The sequence below is a fragment of the Aspergillus viridinutans genome (assembly GCF_018404265.1).
Source record: "Aspergillus viridinutans IFM 47045 DNA, scaffold_5, whole genome shotgun sequence".
Classification (NCBI taxonomy): Eukaryota; Fungi; Ascomycota; class Eurotiomycetes; order Eurotiales; family Aspergillaceae; genus Aspergillus; species Aspergillus viridinutans.
In genome coordinates, this window is record NW_025091221.1 from 2,655,401 (window position 1) to 2,672,900 (window position 17,500).

The 17,500-nt window shown below is 47.1% G+C and overlaps 10 protein-coding genes across 10 annotated transcripts; 5 read left to right on the top strand and 5 right to left on the bottom strand.

The window, feature by feature from the left end:
- Positions 1-351: 351 nt before the first annotated feature.
- On the bottom strand, positions 352-2,689 carry Aspvir_007844 (putative JmjC domain protein; the record flags this gene model as incomplete). The annotated part of the gene is made up of 2 exons (XM_043271021.1): positions 352-2,348; positions 2,422-2,689. The coding sequence occupies 2 exons, from the start codon at positions 2,687-2,689 to the stop codon at positions 352-354; spliced, it is 2,265 nt and encodes a 754-aa protein (XP_043126956.1).
- Positions 2,690-3,639: 950 nt separating this feature from the next.
- Positions 3,640-4,902, top strand: Aspvir_007845 (putative para-hydroxybenzoate-polyprenyltransferase Coq2; the record flags this gene model as incomplete). Its single annotated transcript, XM_043271022.1, has 1 exon — positions 3,640-4,902. The coding sequence occupies one exon, from the start codon at positions 3,640-3,642 to the stop codon at positions 4,900-4,902; it is 1,263 nt and encodes a 420-aa protein (XP_043126957.1).
- Positions 4,903-4,944: 42 nt separating this feature from the next.
- Positions 4,945-5,733, bottom strand: Aspvir_007846 (putative flavoprotein; the record flags this gene model as incomplete). The annotated part of the gene is made up of 2 exons (XM_043271023.1): positions 4,945-5,192; positions 5,250-5,733. The coding sequence occupies 2 exons, from the start codon at positions 5,731-5,733 to the stop codon at positions 4,945-4,947; spliced, it is 732 nt and encodes a 243-aa protein (XP_043126958.1).
- A 507-nt stretch (positions 5,734-6,240) lies between these two features.
- Aspvir_007847 (monothiol glutaredoxin GRX5) lies at positions 6,241-6,785 on the top strand (the record flags this gene model as incomplete). The annotated part of the gene is made up of 2 exons (XM_043271024.1): positions 6,241-6,544; positions 6,634-6,785. The coding sequence occupies 2 exons, from the start codon at positions 6,241-6,243 to the stop codon at positions 6,783-6,785; spliced, it is 456 nt and encodes a 151-aa protein (XP_043126959.1).
- A 370-nt stretch (positions 6,786-7,155) lies between these two features.
- On the bottom strand, positions 7,156-8,707 carry Aspvir_007848 (ethanolamine-phosphate cytidylyltransferase; the record flags this gene model as incomplete). Its single annotated transcript, XM_043271025.1, has 4 exons — positions 7,156-7,491; positions 7,547-8,321; positions 8,397-8,514; positions 8,584-8,707. The coding sequence occupies 4 exons, from the start codon at positions 8,705-8,707 to the stop codon at positions 7,156-7,158; spliced, it is 1,353 nt and encodes a 450-aa protein (XP_043126960.1).
- A 1,569-nt stretch (positions 8,708-10,276) lies between these two features.
- On the top strand, positions 10,277-11,139 carry Aspvir_007849 (uncharacterized protein; the record flags this gene model as incomplete). The annotated part of the gene is made up of 2 exons (XM_043271026.1): positions 10,277-10,320; positions 10,380-11,139. The coding sequence occupies 2 exons, from the start codon at positions 10,277-10,279 to the stop codon at positions 11,137-11,139; spliced, it is 804 nt and encodes a 267-aa protein (XP_043126961.1).
- Positions 11,140-11,658: 519 nt separating this feature from the next.
- Positions 11,659-12,300, bottom strand: Aspvir_007850 (putative mitochondrial protein sorting (Msf1); the record flags this gene model as incomplete). Its single annotated transcript, XM_043271027.1, has 2 exons — positions 11,659-12,078; positions 12,148-12,300. The coding sequence occupies 2 exons, from the start codon at positions 12,298-12,300 to the stop codon at positions 11,659-11,661; spliced, it is 573 nt and encodes a 190-aa protein (XP_043126962.1).
- Positions 12,301-13,269: 969 nt separating this feature from the next.
- Positions 13,270-14,116, top strand: Aspvir_007851 (thioredoxin peroxidase DOT5; the record flags this gene model as incomplete). Its single annotated transcript, XM_043271028.1, has 2 exons — positions 13,270-13,573; positions 13,749-14,116. 2 exons carry the CDS (start codon positions 13,270-13,272, stop codon positions 14,114-14,116), a joined length of 672 nt encoding a protein of 223 aa, XP_043126963.1.
- Positions 14,117-14,505: 389 nt separating this feature from the next.
- On the top strand, positions 14,506-15,411 carry Aspvir_007852 (putative NADH-ubiquinone oxidoreductase 21 kDa subunit; the record flags this gene model as incomplete). The annotated part of the gene is made up of 4 exons (XM_043271029.1): positions 14,506-14,621; positions 14,706-14,781; positions 14,840-15,336; positions 15,387-15,411. The coding sequence occupies 4 exons, from the start codon at positions 14,506-14,508 to the stop codon at positions 15,409-15,411; spliced, it is 714 nt and encodes a 237-aa protein (XP_043126964.1).
- A 573-nt stretch (positions 15,412-15,984) lies between these two features.
- Aspvir_007853 (DUF1761 domain-containing protein) lies at positions 15,985-16,572 on the bottom strand (the record flags this gene model as incomplete). Its single annotated transcript, XM_043271030.1, has 3 exons — positions 15,985-16,119; positions 16,185-16,489; positions 16,557-16,572. The coding sequence occupies 3 exons, from the start codon at positions 16,570-16,572 to the stop codon at positions 15,985-15,987; spliced, it is 456 nt and encodes a 151-aa protein (XP_043126965.1).
- Positions 16,573-17,500: the final 928 nt, after the last annotated feature.

Sequence of the window (17,500 nt, forward strand, 5' to 3'; positions counted from 1 at the left end):
TCGAACGACCCTAGGTTCACTTGTTCCTCTCTGGAATGTCTTGTTTCTGTCACTAACATACTCTATATGTAATCAGCGACGATAAGCAGCATGCCTGGGGGTCAGAAACGTGCTCAAAACGTGCTCAAATCTCAACGATAGAGCTGGGCCTGGAAAGAACAAATATCCTTGCATATCACACCCCATACTGATTCCCAGACGCTGAGTAGATTAGCCCTCTCTCATTATTGAATCGTACCACGAATGGTTTGTCACACTCGCGCCTGATCCGTCCTAAACCGCCTAATTGAGATGAAGCCGAACCAGATACGTTCTGGTTCTCTCCCGTTTTAAGACCTTCTTTTCTCTGTCTCAGGGAGTGATGGACGCTGGCGGGGTAAGAATCGAGCAACTTAATTTCTCCAATGCGGGATCGACTGGTATATCCCCATATTCCGTCGCCGGGGCGGATACTCGAGGAGAACCCTCTAACTGAATGCGATATTCAATCATAGCTTGTTGACGCTTTTCATCTGCCTCTTTTTGATGCTTCTTCAGCCTTTCTATCTCATCGTCACCTGCCTTTTTTAACCACCTGAGATTCGACTGCCGGAAGTCGACCAGGCTTTCCACACTGCGAGGATCCGCTATTTTCCTTGTATCATGGCCAAGTAGTGTACAGGTTGGTTCGAATGGTTTCATCGAGGGATCTCGACGGCACGCTGCGCAACTGCAAATCTTTTGGCATTTAGGGCACATCCAACGATACATTTCCATGGTTTCTTGTGGTTGAATATTGAAGGCTCTAAACAGACTACCGTAACAGTAGTTTTGGTTGCAATAGTCGCAAGAAGCGAGCTTCCATATTGGCTCAATATACTTGCAGATGTGGCAGCGACCACCCTCTTCGGATTCGTGGTTGAGGCGAGTCTTCCTCCGTTTTCGAGCAGGACTTTCTGAATCGCTCAAATTGCCCTCGATCTTGCGCGTCACTGGTTGGGTGATATCAACCCACGGTCGCCTTTTCAGTTCCTCTTGGCACATCTCAGCTAGCGTTTTCTTGCCGTAGCGAGCTCGCTCCTCAGTGAGAGGCCAAAATATCTGACCGCTCAGATTGCTCTTGTCGAGCCGACATATTTGGTCTCGCCAATTTTCATATTTCCCGGTCAGCTCACTCCAAGGAAATTGTTCGGCCCACTTTAATCTCGAGAGGCAAGCGCAGCTTCTGCCCATGACATAACATTCCATGCAGATATCGTAGGGGTCATCGCCATCGACAGTCTGTCCCTCCGCGCACCACGGGCAAGTCAAGAATCGATTAAAAATATTGCACCTGCAGTATGAACAGGTGATATTACTGTCAAAGGGAATGTATTCGATGTCCTTCTCTTCCGCTTTATCCTGTGAGAAGCTCTCAGATAGCAAAATCTGGGTATACAGTGCGAAAAGATGCTCAAAGTCTTTGAGCAACAGTTGCTGCTTGCTATCCATACTTTTCGCATCGACTCTCTCAAGGAGCTTTGAGTAATGCTCAAGCGAATAGAACACAATTGCCTTGTTCTTGTACTGCTCATCTCGGCAGACCATCCTAGCATGCGGAAGGGCTTCACTCAAGGCTAGGCTCAGAGTTTCCACAGTAGTTCGATTCCAAGCCACTTTCATCGTCCTTGTTCCGCGATTCCAGACCTGGTGCGCTGCCAGCGGGGGAATCAGAACAAAATCACCTGGCCTTTGCTCAACGATATACGTTCTGAACGGAGCGGCTTTCCAGGCATTGATCTGCGCGAAATGATCCTCAATATCGATGTCATGGCCCAGTGTCGACTGCCAGTATTCGGAGACGACTCGCCGATCCTTGCTCTCCGTCATGAACCAGATGGACGACCCTGGCATAGTTTTCATGCCATACTCGACTGAGCCATCCGATGCCTCAACCATTATATTCTGACCTAGACTTGCGCACATTTCGTAATGTGACGGTGTATAGGTGCCTTCATGACCGATGTAACACATGAGATTTTCGGCGCGCATGCTCGCCGGAAGGCAGCTCATGAGGTCACCAGGTTTTCCAACTTTCTTTGCGGGTTCCGCGTGGTGGTGCCCTTCAGTAGGTGCGACTGATTCTGCACCTGGGCCTTGAAATGCTTCTGGATATTTATTCAGGTAAAAAAGCGGCGGGGGAATGAGATTCTTTAAATGATCGTGCCATGTCTGCGGACAATCAATATCTTTTAGATAGATCCGCTGTCGATCAGAGTTTTTGTAATTAAATGAATTCCACTGATCAGTTAAGAGTGGCATGTTCTTCAAGTAGTGGCCAATCGAGAGCGGAAGATTACTCTTCGTGGTCAAATTTCGAGCAATCTCCTCTTTGAAATGCGAGTCTAAGATTAGACAGGAACTCATAGGTACGAGATAGTATCACTAAGCTTGTAGACTTACTCTTCGTTGAATGATGGCTCCTTAGCCATTTCTCAGAGAACACAGAGCGGTCTAGCCTCTCATGAAAACCTTCAATCACTAAAGGCTTTCCGCCTAGAATGACATGCAAGCGAACGAGTTTGTCGAAATTGTCCAGACCGTGTTCATCAATGGAGTTGCAATGGATTCTGACCACGTACTCAAAATTTGGTGTAGATTCCACGAGTGCAGCGACGTCCAGGTCAGGTGGAATTGGTTCAAAGGCCGCACGGGGACGCTGGGCGGGCATTTTGCTTCGAAGACCGTATATCAAATGATAGTTACGAAAGAAAAGCTCGTCAAGGTCCAGAATTGCTTGATCTGCGGTGTCACTAATCGCGATGTGTTACTGAGAGAAGTCGGCAGTCGGGCATTGTCTCAGCGGTGAGGACTTCCAAATGCTTCACGATCACTAAGGCAGCGCTGCCGGTCTGTCTTCATAAACTGAATAGATGTATGTGTGCAGCTATGTTCAGTGACCAGGCAGTCGTTCGATATCCGCTTGAATATGGTAGAGCTGTAAAAGAGCGGGTTGTAGTCGCGCTGACATGAGGTAATGATCGAACGCGGCCAGCTTCTTAGGAAACAACTCGAATTGTTGTTGTTGCTTTGGCAGCGGTCTACAATGACTTTTGAAGCTTCCTTTGCTAGTCATAGTAGGGCAGCGACCCAGTCCCAGGTGTTTATGGATGTCCCAACACCCTAGACTTCGGAATAGTCGATACTTCGCGTCCTCCTTGAAGGTCAACCCTCCTTGGGTTGATTAGTCCAGAACTCAGGTATGTGATCTACTACCTGCATGCGCTATTCCTCTCTGGGGCAGGTGGATCAACTACAGGTTGTGAAATCTGGCAGGCACGTGAAATATTTTTGATTTCCATGCATCTTACTGGTACGACGGTTTGAACTTGGGAGACTGAGAAGGAAGCCCAAACGGCTCTTCCAGATGTCCTATTGCTATTAAGTAGGTGTACACTAATTGTGGGGAGACACATGGTAGTGCATCTGGTGCTATTTCAATCGCGGTACGGGAGTAATCTGACCGATGATAACCAGCTTTGCTCAGCTCTAGCTGTTTCTTGGTTATCCATGACTAACCCTTGTTTCGTGTAGTAGGAATCAGTCGGGAAGCTCTATCTGGGCTGAATCTCGTCGAGGAACAATCTGTGGAGGCTCTCCGCGATCACAGCTCATTATAAAATGAGATTGCAGTTCTCTTACTTCCCTCCTGTTCGCCCTGTTCAGATTTGCAGACGTCATGGAACATGGAGTAGTCTCTTGAACGATAAGCGCTACCGCTTATTTCGCAATCGCAATTCCTTGACTGCCTCGCCGGGGGTCATTTCAACGGGGCCCGAATCAGCGTATACTGCCAAACCCAGGTCAGCAATCATCAAAGGGACAACATCTCTCATAAGTTACCGGCCACATTCTTCCCAGTCCCCATCCTCGACAGATCGCCCAGCAGCCACAACGGACAATAACCCGGCAACACACTATATACCTCCCCAAAAAGGCTTCGTTGCTTCACTTCCCGAATCATGGATTCCGTACGCTGAGTTGATACGCCTCGATAAACCGACTGGCACATACTACCTCTTCTTCCCGTGTATTTTCTCGACACTCCTCGCGGCACCTATGGCATCTGCCACACCTATGCAGATTCTTGCCACTACTGGTCTTTTTTTCACGGGTGCATTAATCATGAGAGGCGCCGGTTGTGCGATCAATGATTTATGGGACAGGAATCTGGACCCGTATGTCGAACGCACAAAATTCCGGCCGATTGCGCGAGGTGCCCTATCTCCTAAGAAGGCGTTGGTTTTCACCGGTTCCCAACTTCTAGCCGGACTAGCTGTCCTGTTACAATTTCCCACCCAGTGTCTCTGGTATGGTATTCCCAGCCTCCTCTTGGTGACGACATATCCTCTCGCCAAGCGCGTCACTTACTACCCTCAGGCTGTTCTGGGTCTCACATTCTCGTGGGGTGCTATCATGGGATTTCCAGCGCTGGGTGTTGATCTTCTTAGCAACCATGCTGCTTTGGAAGCCGCAGCAGCCTTGTATTCTAGCTGTGTTGCCTGGACTGTGCTGTACGATATGATCTACGCACATATGGACATCAAAGACGATGTCGCTGCGGGGATCAAGTCAATTGCCCTTCGACATGAGCATAACACTAAGACAGTTCTTTCTGGTCTGGCGGCAGTTCAAGTAGCGCTGCTCGCTACTGCAGGAGTAGCAGCAGGTGCTGGACCCATCTTTTTCGTCGGCACCTGCGGCAGTGCAGCCGTTTCCCTCGGTATCATGATTTGGAAGGCTCAATTGAAGAATGTCAGGAACTGCTGGTGGTGGTTCAAGAACGGATGTTTGCTGACTGGGGGCGGCATCACTTTGGGGATGTTCTCTGAGTATATAGCTCAAACCACTGGCCTGTATAAAAGCGGTAATGATGAACATTAAGAGGATAGCACTCACAAACATAGTACAGGATAAAGGTTACTTTCAACTTCCGCAGCGAATCTCTTTCATCTTAACACTATTGACACCAAGATGATGCTCTATTACGTTGACTATATCCTTCCAATCCATCATTGCACCATTACCAGTATCACCACAAGCAAGAGATTTTTCGATTGGGTGAAGTACAGAGACCCAACCCTCTTCATTTGTCCCACTCACACCCCATTCATCTGTTAAGATCTTGAGTTGGCTTTTAGTAACTGGGTGATTCCACATCGCGGTGTTCATGGCTATTGATAGTTAGAACAAAATTTGACACTGATCCAAAATATATTAATGCATCTCACCTGGAGCAACGAACACTACAGGCTTTCTGTCTTTGAGACCAAAGTCCACTTTCCCGGTGGTATCCCACGCTCTAATGACGGAAAGAAGCAGGTTATCTGCAATCCCCATTGTCATCTTCGCCATCGTGTTGGCCGATAGAGGGGCGACAACCAGTACGTGGGCCCATTTTCTAAGCTCAATATGCAAAATTGGCTCGCCACGAATCCAGGGATCTTTCCACTCGTCTTCGTCTCGGTAAATAGCATCAACCCCGGGTAGCTGCTTTAGCGCATCGAGTGGAGGTTGCTCTGAGCTTTGACCTGAAAGGAATTTCTCCGCAGACTTGGTCACAATTATGCGAATACAGACATTTTTGTGCCGGCCAAGTGCCTCCGCGATATTTGGCAATTTTATCGCTGCCACACTCCCGCTTGCTGCTAAAAGAATGTGCATTTTCTTATCTTTGAATTGTTCTTCAGCGGAGGAAGTCCCAGTGCCTTCCATCGATCTTCTTCGACGTTCCACACAATGACTACACTCAGACAGGAACCGTTATCAAATGCGATGATGTCAGCCGTCGTGGATTCGAGTGATTGAGGACTGCCAAAGCCCATCCAAGACTAGCTGATAGAGTCAAGTACCGCCCTATATTTAGATAGATCGGGACGATTCAAGGCTGATGGCGATGTGATTCGGACAATTCTTTTTCATCCGCAACCCCCAGTATCGATCTTGTGGGGTACCTGTGTTTCGTGGCGGGAACTGGGAGTCTGGGAGCTACGGGGACTAACGTCACATGATAAGGTTCGCCATTTACCTTATATCGGTAGTACGTAGAGAAGGGACGGAGTACGTCTATAGAATACTACAAGCATTTTATCTGTATCAGATAAATCTTTCTCGGGAGGCCAGTCAGGTCAGTATTGACAAAGTTATGATGTTTTCAAGGCAAGCTTTCGCATCTGTAAGTCAAGCATACTTTACCTGCCCCTCACAATTTGTTCGCCCATTATGAGCTCACTTGTGTCCATCCAGGCATTCCGACCTTTTTCCCGGTCACCACTTGTCTTGACTCCACGATTCACGGCTTTCCAACTGCCGCATGCCCTTCATGCCCGGTTTCTCTCGGAACAAACAAGGTCGGCAATTGACAAAGCCATTGCGTCTGCACCTGTCGTTCTCTTCATGAAGGGTACTCCAGAGACACCACAATGTGGATTTTCTCGAGCTAGCATACAGATTCTGGGTTTGCAGGGGGTTGACCCGAAGAAATTTGTTGCGTTTAACGTGTTGGAGGATCCCGAGCTGCGTCAAGGTACGTATAGTGACCCTTTTTCAGGAACAGCAGGTTGTGTGTATCTGCGTCTGAGTCTCAGTCTGGCTAAATCTGTCGGCCTTCCATAGGTATAAAGGAATACGCCGATTGGCCAACAATACCCCAATTATACCTTGACAAGGAGTTTATTGGAGGTTGCGATATTCTGATGTCTATGCATCAGAACGGAGAGCTGGCAAAGCTGCTTGAGGAGAAAGGGGTCCTAGTGGCAGCTGATTAATCGACTTTTGTGCGAGGTTCAATAAAGGGCAGAGAATTTTGTTTTACTCATTTGCTATTTCATCTTCTCCATTGTAGAATTATCATGATTTCTAGTATGTTGTGCTGTACTAATATTCTCAAAAAGGCAAGAACGTGGTTTTTGCCTTTGTTCTACTCAATAACTCGAAGGCTACAAATTGTGCTCATCTAGGTGACAATATATTGGCACTGAGCAATTTACCATACTACAGTAATCTCTAGTCTGAGCTGGTATTAAAGTCAAAGAAAGAGTTAGAACCTCACCTGCGAAGATGATTAGCTTACTACTAGAATCTGATTGACTACAGCCTTAACACTACTCCATGATAATTTACAAAGAGATCATCAAGTCACTGTGCACCACGTTCCCCACCCACACTCTTTTCTTCTGATCTAACCAGTTCTTCGATAATGCCCTTCTGTAGCTTGGCTCGTTGTCGCTCTTCATAAGCCTCACGGCTCTTGAGTATCCTATCAACAACCTCACCAGCATTCACATGCCGAAAAGGATGATCGCTTATCTGCCTAAATATGCCCATTCTTTTGGGAGCAGCGTAAGGGTCGTATGTCAGTGGAATGAATGTTGTTGGCCCATGGTAAACAACATCCGGGACACCAAATGGCATGGCTTCCAAATACGGCTGGCTAGGAGAGAAGGGCGCGGAGAAAATGACAGCATGAATATACTGGGAGAAATCATTAGAGGGTGTACGAACCATCGATTGAAGGAAAGGAACATACTCGGCATTGAAGGACACAAAGCCCCCGCTCAAAAATGTTCATGATAGGATAGTTGAATCCCTTCCAGTGATTAATCACATCATCATCATGAATGCCGGCAACGACGTAAGCCGGGGGATAATCTTCACCGAAGTCGTGAAGCCTCTTCTCGACTTGTTCCGAGTCATACCATCCTCGTTGGCGGCCTTCCAACTCCTCAAGCTCTAGAACCTTTCGAAGAAACTCGATGTGACCCGACGAGAACAAATCGAAGCCGCCATCCACATAGACTACCCGCTGCCCTGGCTTGATTGTTTTGCCATTCACCAGAGTTTCGAATGTACCAGCTTCCTCAACCGTGTCGGTAACCTTCGCCGGCTTCGAACCGGTCCAAGTCCAAACATGAGGACCAGGGCGCAAACCACTGTCATCTGTTGCATAGTCCCGAATCCTTTGCATTAGCTCCACACCGAATTGTTTCCTTTCTTCCTGATTGCCGGATCCCTCTACTCCCGCAAGGATGTCCTTAGGGCTCTTTATGAAGTGCCCTTTGGTGCATAGGAGCATACGGCCGACAAGATCGGTAGTAGAAATGCCAGGAGTTCTCTTCACGACCCGAAAGCGCCCAGCTGCCTTGACAAATCGATAGCAATCTTCTCCGTTGCTATCAGATGTGATATCATCGCCATGAACGACATACTTGCACCCATAGTGTGACACCCATGAGAGAGAAGTCACGTAAGGTGCTCGTGGAATACAACGAGTGGCCCAACGGCATGCTTCCACGGCAGCTACCCTAAAGCACGCAGTAGGCGGTACCCGTTATCAGCAATCTAAGTTGACCTGCCGAGTCTCGTAGAAAAAGACTAACCGTTCCTCTAATGTCATTACCGTCGGGCCCTTGTTCTCAAGAATTGCTTCGTCCGAGTGTACCCCAACATAAAGTTCATTACCCAGTCTACGGGCTTGAAGCATAGCACCGGCGTGTCCTACATCAATCCAGTCACCCTTGATTAGGGAATCCTATGACTTGAGAGCAGAGGAGAATGACTTCTCACCATGATGGCTAAAGTCAAAACACCCATCTACCCAGATACGATCTTCCTGTATAGGTACATCATCCTGAGGATCCACAGGCCATTGTCCTGGCGCAGGGACTAATTCTTCAGGCGACACACTCATTGTTTGGAGAGGCGCTTGTTGGCAATTGGCAAATAGATCCTTGCTGTAATGTAGACGAGCGCGTCGATTTTGGTGCGGAAATGGTCTGGTATCAAGATCGGCGAAACTCGAAGGTTGATGCGACAAGGTGAGTTGATCAAGCCAGAAATTACAAAACCAAAAAGGAGGTGGGGTTGGGTGGGGTGTTATCTGTCACATCTGTGATGTAGGGTATCTGTTAGTCCATTATTATTTACTCTGACCAGACCGTCTCAGCTCCTCGTCTACTTAGCATATATGAGAGATACTCCGTATTTGAGAAGCTCGGTCAGATGAGTGTACAGAAAGGTACTCAGTCGTTGGTCGCCGTATATCACTGTTACCTTAGACATTGACTTGTGTAATGTCATGGGATTTCACTTAACCCGCAGCATCAATACTACCTATACCTATGCACGAGCTACGAGATAGACGACACCGTTATTAGGTAGGCATATGGAGACTGGGGAGCCAAAATAGTTATTCCAATTTACCCACATAAATCGGTATAAGTGACGGATAAACAGTTGCCTGGTCAAGGTTAACTATAAACTATAGTTCTCCTGGCACCTTGCTGAGCATGCGAGTGTTCCGCCATGGGACGCTCGTAGTTTGACTTGGAATGCACGGTTGGTAGATTGGTTATCCTAACTTTCCTAAGTACTGTCACGGAAAACGGGTCAAACAGTGCAAACAGCACTGACTAAGCGGAGTTATTTGCCTTACAAATTATGACTTCCCTTCCTCTCGAGAGGTTCCTGTTTTCTTTTCCTTCGATCTGTATCTAACAACCTACCATAATCAATATCATCCAACTACCATCCTAATCATCGTTTTCTCTACCGTACGTATCAGTACCATTATTATTATCATGGATGCGCCCTCCAGGTTCCGTGGGTTGGGCTAACCCGTTCCTGGCTCGGAGCCAGCCCAGGATCCTGCCCAGGGACGCCAAATGAAGAAGGAGATGTAGCGGGTCTGATGAAATGGATGGTTACGAGTCGATTTGGATGGAATTCAATAGATTAGAGCGTAGTTCTTGATGATTCGATTCTGGTCAGTCTGGGTGCTCAACTAGCTAAGATACAGAGTTGCTTCTTGGATATGGAAATAGCTAATATCATGTGACCGCGTCACTAAGAGCCGGCCATTTATTGTTCGTGCAGGGGGGAACTTACCTACCCGTAGTCCGAATTCCGTACATAGATCTGCAAATTATTGAGCAACATCGGTCGAGGCATATCCGCAACTCGTAAACCAACCTTCTTTTTTTCCTTTTCCAACTGCTGCGCACAAACAAGTCTTCTCCAACTATATCTCTATGAGAGCGGGCTTCTTCCTGCTTTACTTGCTGTTGGAGCTGCTCTTTGTCCAGCGCTTAGTTTAAGCATGATATCATCAACATTTACCCCTAGCATTTCTCGCAGAGACACGAACAAATCGACTGTTGGACATGAAGGTGTAGGAGGGGGTGGGCCCCCTCCTTTGACAAGTGGGGGAGGATCATTCGGTCCTCAGAGCGCTGGAGCTATCTATCAGCATATTCACGACATGGCTACCAAAAGGATATCCACTCTGGATTACCTTAGGAAAGCGTGAGTTCAAACCAGAAAGCAGCCCTTCTTCACCAATCCAACCGCTGATAAAGCTACAGCCATGAAGGTCGTATCTATTGGTTCAACACAGTACACTTCTCTCGGGCTGACATCAGCCGAATCCCCTATTTTGATCCTCGAAAACTATCCCGTCGCGCCATTAATTATCTGCTTCTCGGATTATCACTTCCGCCAATTTTGGACGTCAATTCATCACCGTCAGAATACTTACGGGCCTTAAACGCGCTTTTGATTGAATTTGAGACATTTCAGCAAGTCCACCCACCGGATGGAAGTTCATCATCAACTCTGGCAAGAGCGCGCATTCCGCAAATGTTCAAAAGAGCGGCACACGCTGGGACCAAGGGCAGGAGGGCTAGCTCTGCAACCGAAATTGGTCTTCCCATGCAATCTAGCGACCCATCTGACTTGAAGTCCATGACGGGGAACATCACCTCGTCTACGACGGCGGCTGCCGCTGTTGTTTCGTTCCCCACCAGTGAAGCCTCCGAACTTCTCCCGGGGGAGGAATATTCTTATCTTTTAACGCCGTCTTTACCATTTGAGCCGGATTATTTCGAAACCTTCGCCACTCTTTGTGACGTATTGATTGACTGCTATACCAGGCTCACAGCTTTGGTCTCCACTCCGTCTGTATGCACAGTTGCTTTGGGCGAGATGTTCTCAAAGGCAGACGCAAAGCTTCGGAAGATAATGGTCACAGGTGTCGTTCGAGAGTTCGAGGATGCAAGCAGAACCAGCGCCAAGAATGAAATAGCTGGTGTCAGTCGTGTTGTTTTGGGCGGTCTTCTTGGCTGATTCAAATCTCAATGTCGCCGTTGTAGAAGTCACAGAACTGGTGCATGGCATTTACTCCAAATGGGCCTATCGATCAAAGAGCGCGGGTGCTCGTGAGGTGCGTAATACATTTGGTGCCACGTAGATTCATGAATTGATCCTTCAAAGGAAAGGACAAGATTTATTCTATTCTAGAGTAATGAGACACGATATATTGCTTCCACATATTTCACTTAGCACATGCAGAACCAGTAAACATAAGAGACTAGAATAATATCGAGAGAAGATAAATCAACAAGCACGGGTTGGTATCACTTTTGAAGCCACGAACATCGTAGGAATTGGGGCGTCAAAGCCGTCGAGTATGATCAAAGAGTATGCATGCGCCAAAAGTGAGACCACAAAAGCAGATGAAACTGAACAGAACGCCGGCTCAAAAGGCATGCATCGACAACAAATATAGAACATCTTTGAAAAACGCCAGTAAATGCAAACGCTTAATGACTATAATGATGACGAGTTCAACAACAAATGGGCAGCTCAGGACTGTAATTTCTTGTTCTCGAACTCACGTTGCTCGCCGAAAACCCTTCGGCTCATTTCAAGAACAGTTTCGAAACCCTCTCTGCCTCTCTTGGCATTTTGGCTGAACCTCTCGATACTAGCCTCCTCTACCTTATTCTTGATTTTCTGCCAGCCGCCGCAAAGGGCAGTGATTTTGGCCTCTTGACTGAAATCCGTAATCGACTCTGGTTTTGATGACGAAGGCTGGTAGATAACAGTTTCTCTCACGTTCAAGACATTAGACCACGTGAGATTCGTTGAGCACATAGTGACCTTCTTTGCGCCAGGATCAACATATGAGATTTCGTACACATGAGAAGTGGCGCTTCCCCCGAACAGTGAGAGAACCCATTGCGGTACTGATTGATCACATGTGATGAGGCGTTCCGTACGCAACTGATGGGACGTTCAGGTTAGCCATTTCGTCCGAGATGTAAAGAATGATAATATTGAGAGAAAACCCACAATGCCAGTCTTCGGATCTACCGTCCGAGATATTGTGTCTACCGCCACAACATGGGTCGACTTATCATTCCAAGGGCAATACTTGCGCCAGTTCGCCGTCGAAACCTCGTCCCAAGAATAATCGAAGGTGCACGTCGAGGAGAAGACCTTCATGACGGGGAAAGCTTGGAGACAGTGATAGAAGCAGAGATCGCTAAGCAACCGAGTCGCTTGCTAAAGAGCACGATCGAAAGTGTAGTCTGCAGAACGTCGTGTTGATCGAATCGGACTAGCAGTCGAAATGGATTCAAACAAGCTCAGGACTCGATAAGATCGATAAGATCGCGTATAAAAGGGCAAAGGTCTATGTGTTCATTAAAGAGAGCCTACGATAAGTAAGGAGGGGCATAGAAGAAGAGGCAAATATTCAACTACAGATGAGTAAGAAAGCCTTCAAGAAATGATGAAACTGGGCGGCGATCATAGGCTTTCCTGCAATGATGGAACGCGGGAGAAGAAAATTTTAGCATATCCGACTCGCAAACAACCCGGGAAAAGGCGGGCTCGGTAGGGGATCGGAATTTCTCGGCGGTCAAAATGCGACGGGCATCATAAACTACCTTCATATTCCTATTACTATCTACCTCTCTATAAGAAATGAACATGTAGTTCAAATGAATCATAACGAGCGATTGATCAAAGAGCCATATAGAAGGATCCTGTACGATGCTGTTATAATGATAATGTCTTATCAGGTACTCCGAGGGATGTCCTGCTACTTGTCACGACATCCTTTGTCTTCGTATTTTCCTCGGTGAACCCAAACACTCATCATTTCTCAATGTTGCTATTGTGATCTATCACTATTGTTGTCAACTCATCTTAAGCCACAGGGGAAAGAGGTTCATTAACTCGCAACAGCCATAGCTGCTTCCCAACTCGGAAGATAAACTCGGTGTGAAATTGTGCATAATCCCGATTCCCATTGCTAGAAGGATCCTAGGCATATAAAAAGGTATTCTAGGCCCTTCTAGGTCTCAATCCCCCGGCATTGAAACATTGAAAGCATCTCAGAAGACCGGACGACATACCACCCACTAAAAATAATTGCTCCTTCTGCTGTTCGCATATCAGTTTTGCATCATGGTAGAACTCAGGAAGCGGAAAGCACCCTCACAAACCCGTGTCACAGAAAAAAAGAGCAAAAGGATACAAGAGACGAATCAGGAGACCAGTCCAACCTTGGTACAATTAGGCAAGGAACATGAGCGCTCTACGCACGTCTCACACAAGAAACCTCCAACTGTCGGTGACACTATCGACTTGGATAACTTTGGTGGCGAGATAGAACACAATGATGGGACGAAAACTACCCTCAAACATCTCGTCGACGCAAGCAAATCTGGGATTGTTTTGTTCACGTACCCTAGAGCGTCCACGCCTGGCTGTGAGTTTATCTCCCCCATATTTCTTCCTTGCACGTCCCGAGAGTAGTACTCCGCGGATTTTCGGTGAAGAGCGGTTGCATCCCTCCTCTCGTTAGCGGTATTACGCTATAGTTCCTGGCTCCCGCAACGGATGAAACAATCCCAGGAGTCGAAAGAACGCTCATCGTTTGTTAGGCACAAAGCAAGCTTGCTTGTTTCGCGACAAGTATGATTATATAACATCGAATGGCCTATCGATATATGGGCTTTCGGCGGACTCCATCAAAGCGAACAGCTCGTTCAAAGCTAAGCAGAGCCTGCCCTATGCTCTACTATGTGATACGACGTCTACTCTCATTTCGGCTCTTGGCTTTAAGAAGGCCCCTAGAGGTACAACAAGGGGGGTTTTCGCTGTTGATAAGCAAGGAAAGGTCCTACTTTTGCAACCTGGTGGGCCAGATGCAACTGTGGATGCTGTACAGCAAATGATCTCAGCACGCAACGAAGAGACGCAGGGACAGATCAAAGAGCGATTGGAAGTTCATGAGGGAAGTCGGGTTTAAGTGTCAGACATTTTTTGAGCATGTTTCAGCTCTGGGAGGGCCGTGTAATATCAATGATTCCGAGATCACTTTTCATACCTCATGTCATACTTCATGCTTCGACAATCTTTGCAATGAAAGAGAAACTTAATCCACTACAAAAATGAAAGCCAATATCTCTAGCTGTCACTTTGGGGGGTCAAGATATCCTATCTCAGATTCAGCAAAATTCCTTCTGTCCCGCCAAACCCGACTTGAAACACCACATATCAGATTAGCTCGAGGGGTCAAAAGCTAATGTTTACATTTAGATATCAGCCAGGGAAGCTTCTACACGTTGTATGGGTACGTTTCTTACCGATTGCCAGTGAATGTTCGGGTATCAGGAGGCACGGTGGCGGAAAAACATAATGTCCGTTCACAGTTCGTCCATCCGAGTACGGCTAGCCATCTTGATTCCGTCCCTTCGTAAGGCAAGTGAATACACATATTGTGAGAGTGAGAACCTCGGGAGGTCTGAATTCAAGTAAGTAAAGGGTCATTATACTGGTCTTCATCATGGCCAGTGAGACAATGGAGGCATTGTGAGGCTGACACGCAAACTGGATAGGATCTCCAAGCACATCATGGCTCGCGACGTCCTCAAAGTCGCCAAGTCCGCATCGAATGCGATAGCTGTCCATAAGGTAGGCATTTTTACTATGCCGATGGTGGTACTTTTCACTTCTAATTTTTGATTATCAGAAATACACCGTTCAGTCTACCGGGATATGGGAACGTCTTCGCCGTCTTCTTGCCGTCGATCCCAATCGCTCTACCGGAGTACCACTTAACTCGCAATATCGACTTCCGACCCCTGGTGCACTCCCACCGCAATCTTATGATGATCCCGTCACTGTCCCAGCAGGAGACATTGCCGACAACCCTTACTGGAAGCGCGACGTTCGGAGAAACTACCCCAGACTTAGCACAGTCAACCAGGCAGATGCTGTAGGCCTTCTTACAGTAGGCAGCCGGGCGGTGCCTAAGGATGATATTCTGCAGATCGGGCAGGCAGGAGAGCAGCAGTTGGTTGAGGTTAAACAACAAGGAGAACAGCGTGGCCTCGCTGCCATATTTGAGAAGGACAAGAGGGGCATCCAAGGCGTCCTGGGCGCCGATGGTCTGCCGCCAATTCCTTGTAATCTGAGCGCTTCCGCGGCCAAGTACCAGCTTGGCCAAGGTCAAGGCTATCCTGCTGTGTATGTCTTTATCTCCGCATTTTGCTGCCCCAACTTACATTTGGATCTAGGTATCCTTGTCGGACGTTCGTCTAAGTATTCGTTAACTGCACATCAGAATTGAATTGTTATCCTCTTTCTGTCCTGGGACGTAGACCATCTATTAGCGAAAAGTGTTCAAACGCGGGGTGGGTGGGATAGAGCAGGCTGATGGCAATGTCAGGCTTTTCCTGATAATATAGAGCCAGTCTTCCATCCTAGCTAGCTACATGTGCATAGAAAATTTCGCTGGATAATATCCCTTACCATGTATCGGAGTGAATTTATATGCTCTGGGAATCCTCTTATGTTCTCTCTATTCGTCTTATGTTAATCACTCATGTGGAAAGCAATGACACCATGCCTTATAGGTAGAGTGGGAAACAGAATGTCGAATATCATTTACCAAGGGTAGATATAGTGCTGATACGGCATTGTGATCCTCTGTTAATCCAACTTTTCTAGAGAGAAATCAAGTGTCTCAAAATAAGCCTTCTTCAAGCGTTACCTAAACTAGAAATTTTAGACATTGGCATGAGCAAGCAATAGCATCCTATATCTGGCTTAATTCAAATTCAGGTTTTAATTCACAAAATAATAATTTCCCTGACCATAAACCAGTAGTCGCTCCTAATCAAAAGGATTTGTGCGAGTACCCCACCAGGTAAGGAACAGACTAAGCCCGACTGTCTCAAACACTCTGCTGACAGCCCCAACAGCAACAGTATCGAGGGGTCGCTTTTCAGTGAAGACTTGGCTGATGAACTAGAAACAGAATGCAAGGTCAGTATATCATGTGAAAGTTGCAGTAAGAGAATCGGAATACTCACACTTGGCGCGGAACTGGCCATGAAAATCAAGCTTCCCAAATAAGCAGCTCCCTTATAGCTCAGTGTTCCAGTAGCATTGATCAGGGCTGCAACACCATAAGTCTGCACAGCGCTTCCAACCAGAGAGCTACCCCAAGCCGCCGCTGCACCAGCGGCCTCCTTGGACTTGATGAATTCCTCCTTGGAATTGGCGGCCTGCGCACGATGATAAGTATCACCAAAGACAGGTGCGAGAATACCCAGGGAAGCCGTATGGGTGAAAATAGTACCCATCGCAATTGCCGAGGGTTTCACGGGAGGGAGATCTGGCCGATTATAAGTTATTATAATGATCAGTGAGACCACAGGGCTGAGAGTAGAGGGCAGACTTACAGTGGAGAGTGGTCATTTTGAGTGTGGAAATATCGCCGTGTAACAATGATTCTGTATGTTGTGAGATCTCAACAAAATTGTCGTCCGTTGAATGGGGGAGCTTCGTTATTTGAACACTACTGAACCAAGGTCACATGGGGTTGCCATCATACAGTAGGTACTTGGCAGGCTATGCAGTGACGTCGTCATGATCTAAAGACAAGGACACGCCGACAAGCTGCAGTGTGAAGATCCCGATATGAGGGATCGAGTCATGTTGCGGACCAATCAATCGAGGCAGCTCAGATAATAAGGTCGATTTTACCAACGGTTAAGGTAGGAGGCTGGAAGCAAGATCCCATGGTGTGGGGAAGGGCAGTGGCCATGACGTCAAGCAATAGACACATACATGATACCTACCTCTCAATAGGTACCTTCATACTAGCCATGCTTGGGCGGTGAAGTAAAAGGATCTTAATAGCAGGTAGGCCTCGAACAAGCAAGCGAACACTAATCTCTCTCTATTCCACTACAGAGCGTGGTTAGATCCAACCTCAACAGTCATGAGTTGCATTCGCTGAGCCGATTTATTCTGCCAACTCTTGCACCGTCCTGTGAAGTTGCAAGGAAAAATCATTTTCCTTCATTCCAGGCAGGATATTAGCAAGAATTACGGCTTGTATTTCCGCTTTCCGACCAGAGGCCTATCTAAAGTAGAATTGCAAGAAAGTTACATGTCCTCTGGACTCTCTATGGTCCCGAGGACAAGAAGGAGAAGGCACGAAGAAGATTGAGGACAAGAGAAACACTTATCTCCACGGCTATGGCCTCATCTATCTAAAGATAGAAAAAGATAACTATGAAGCTTTGAAGGCCGCTAGAGCCTAGATGAAGGGCAGATCTACATCGGTAATTTCTCCGTCTCTACCTAATTTTCTCCTCATTTCGGAGAAATGCCCAATCAG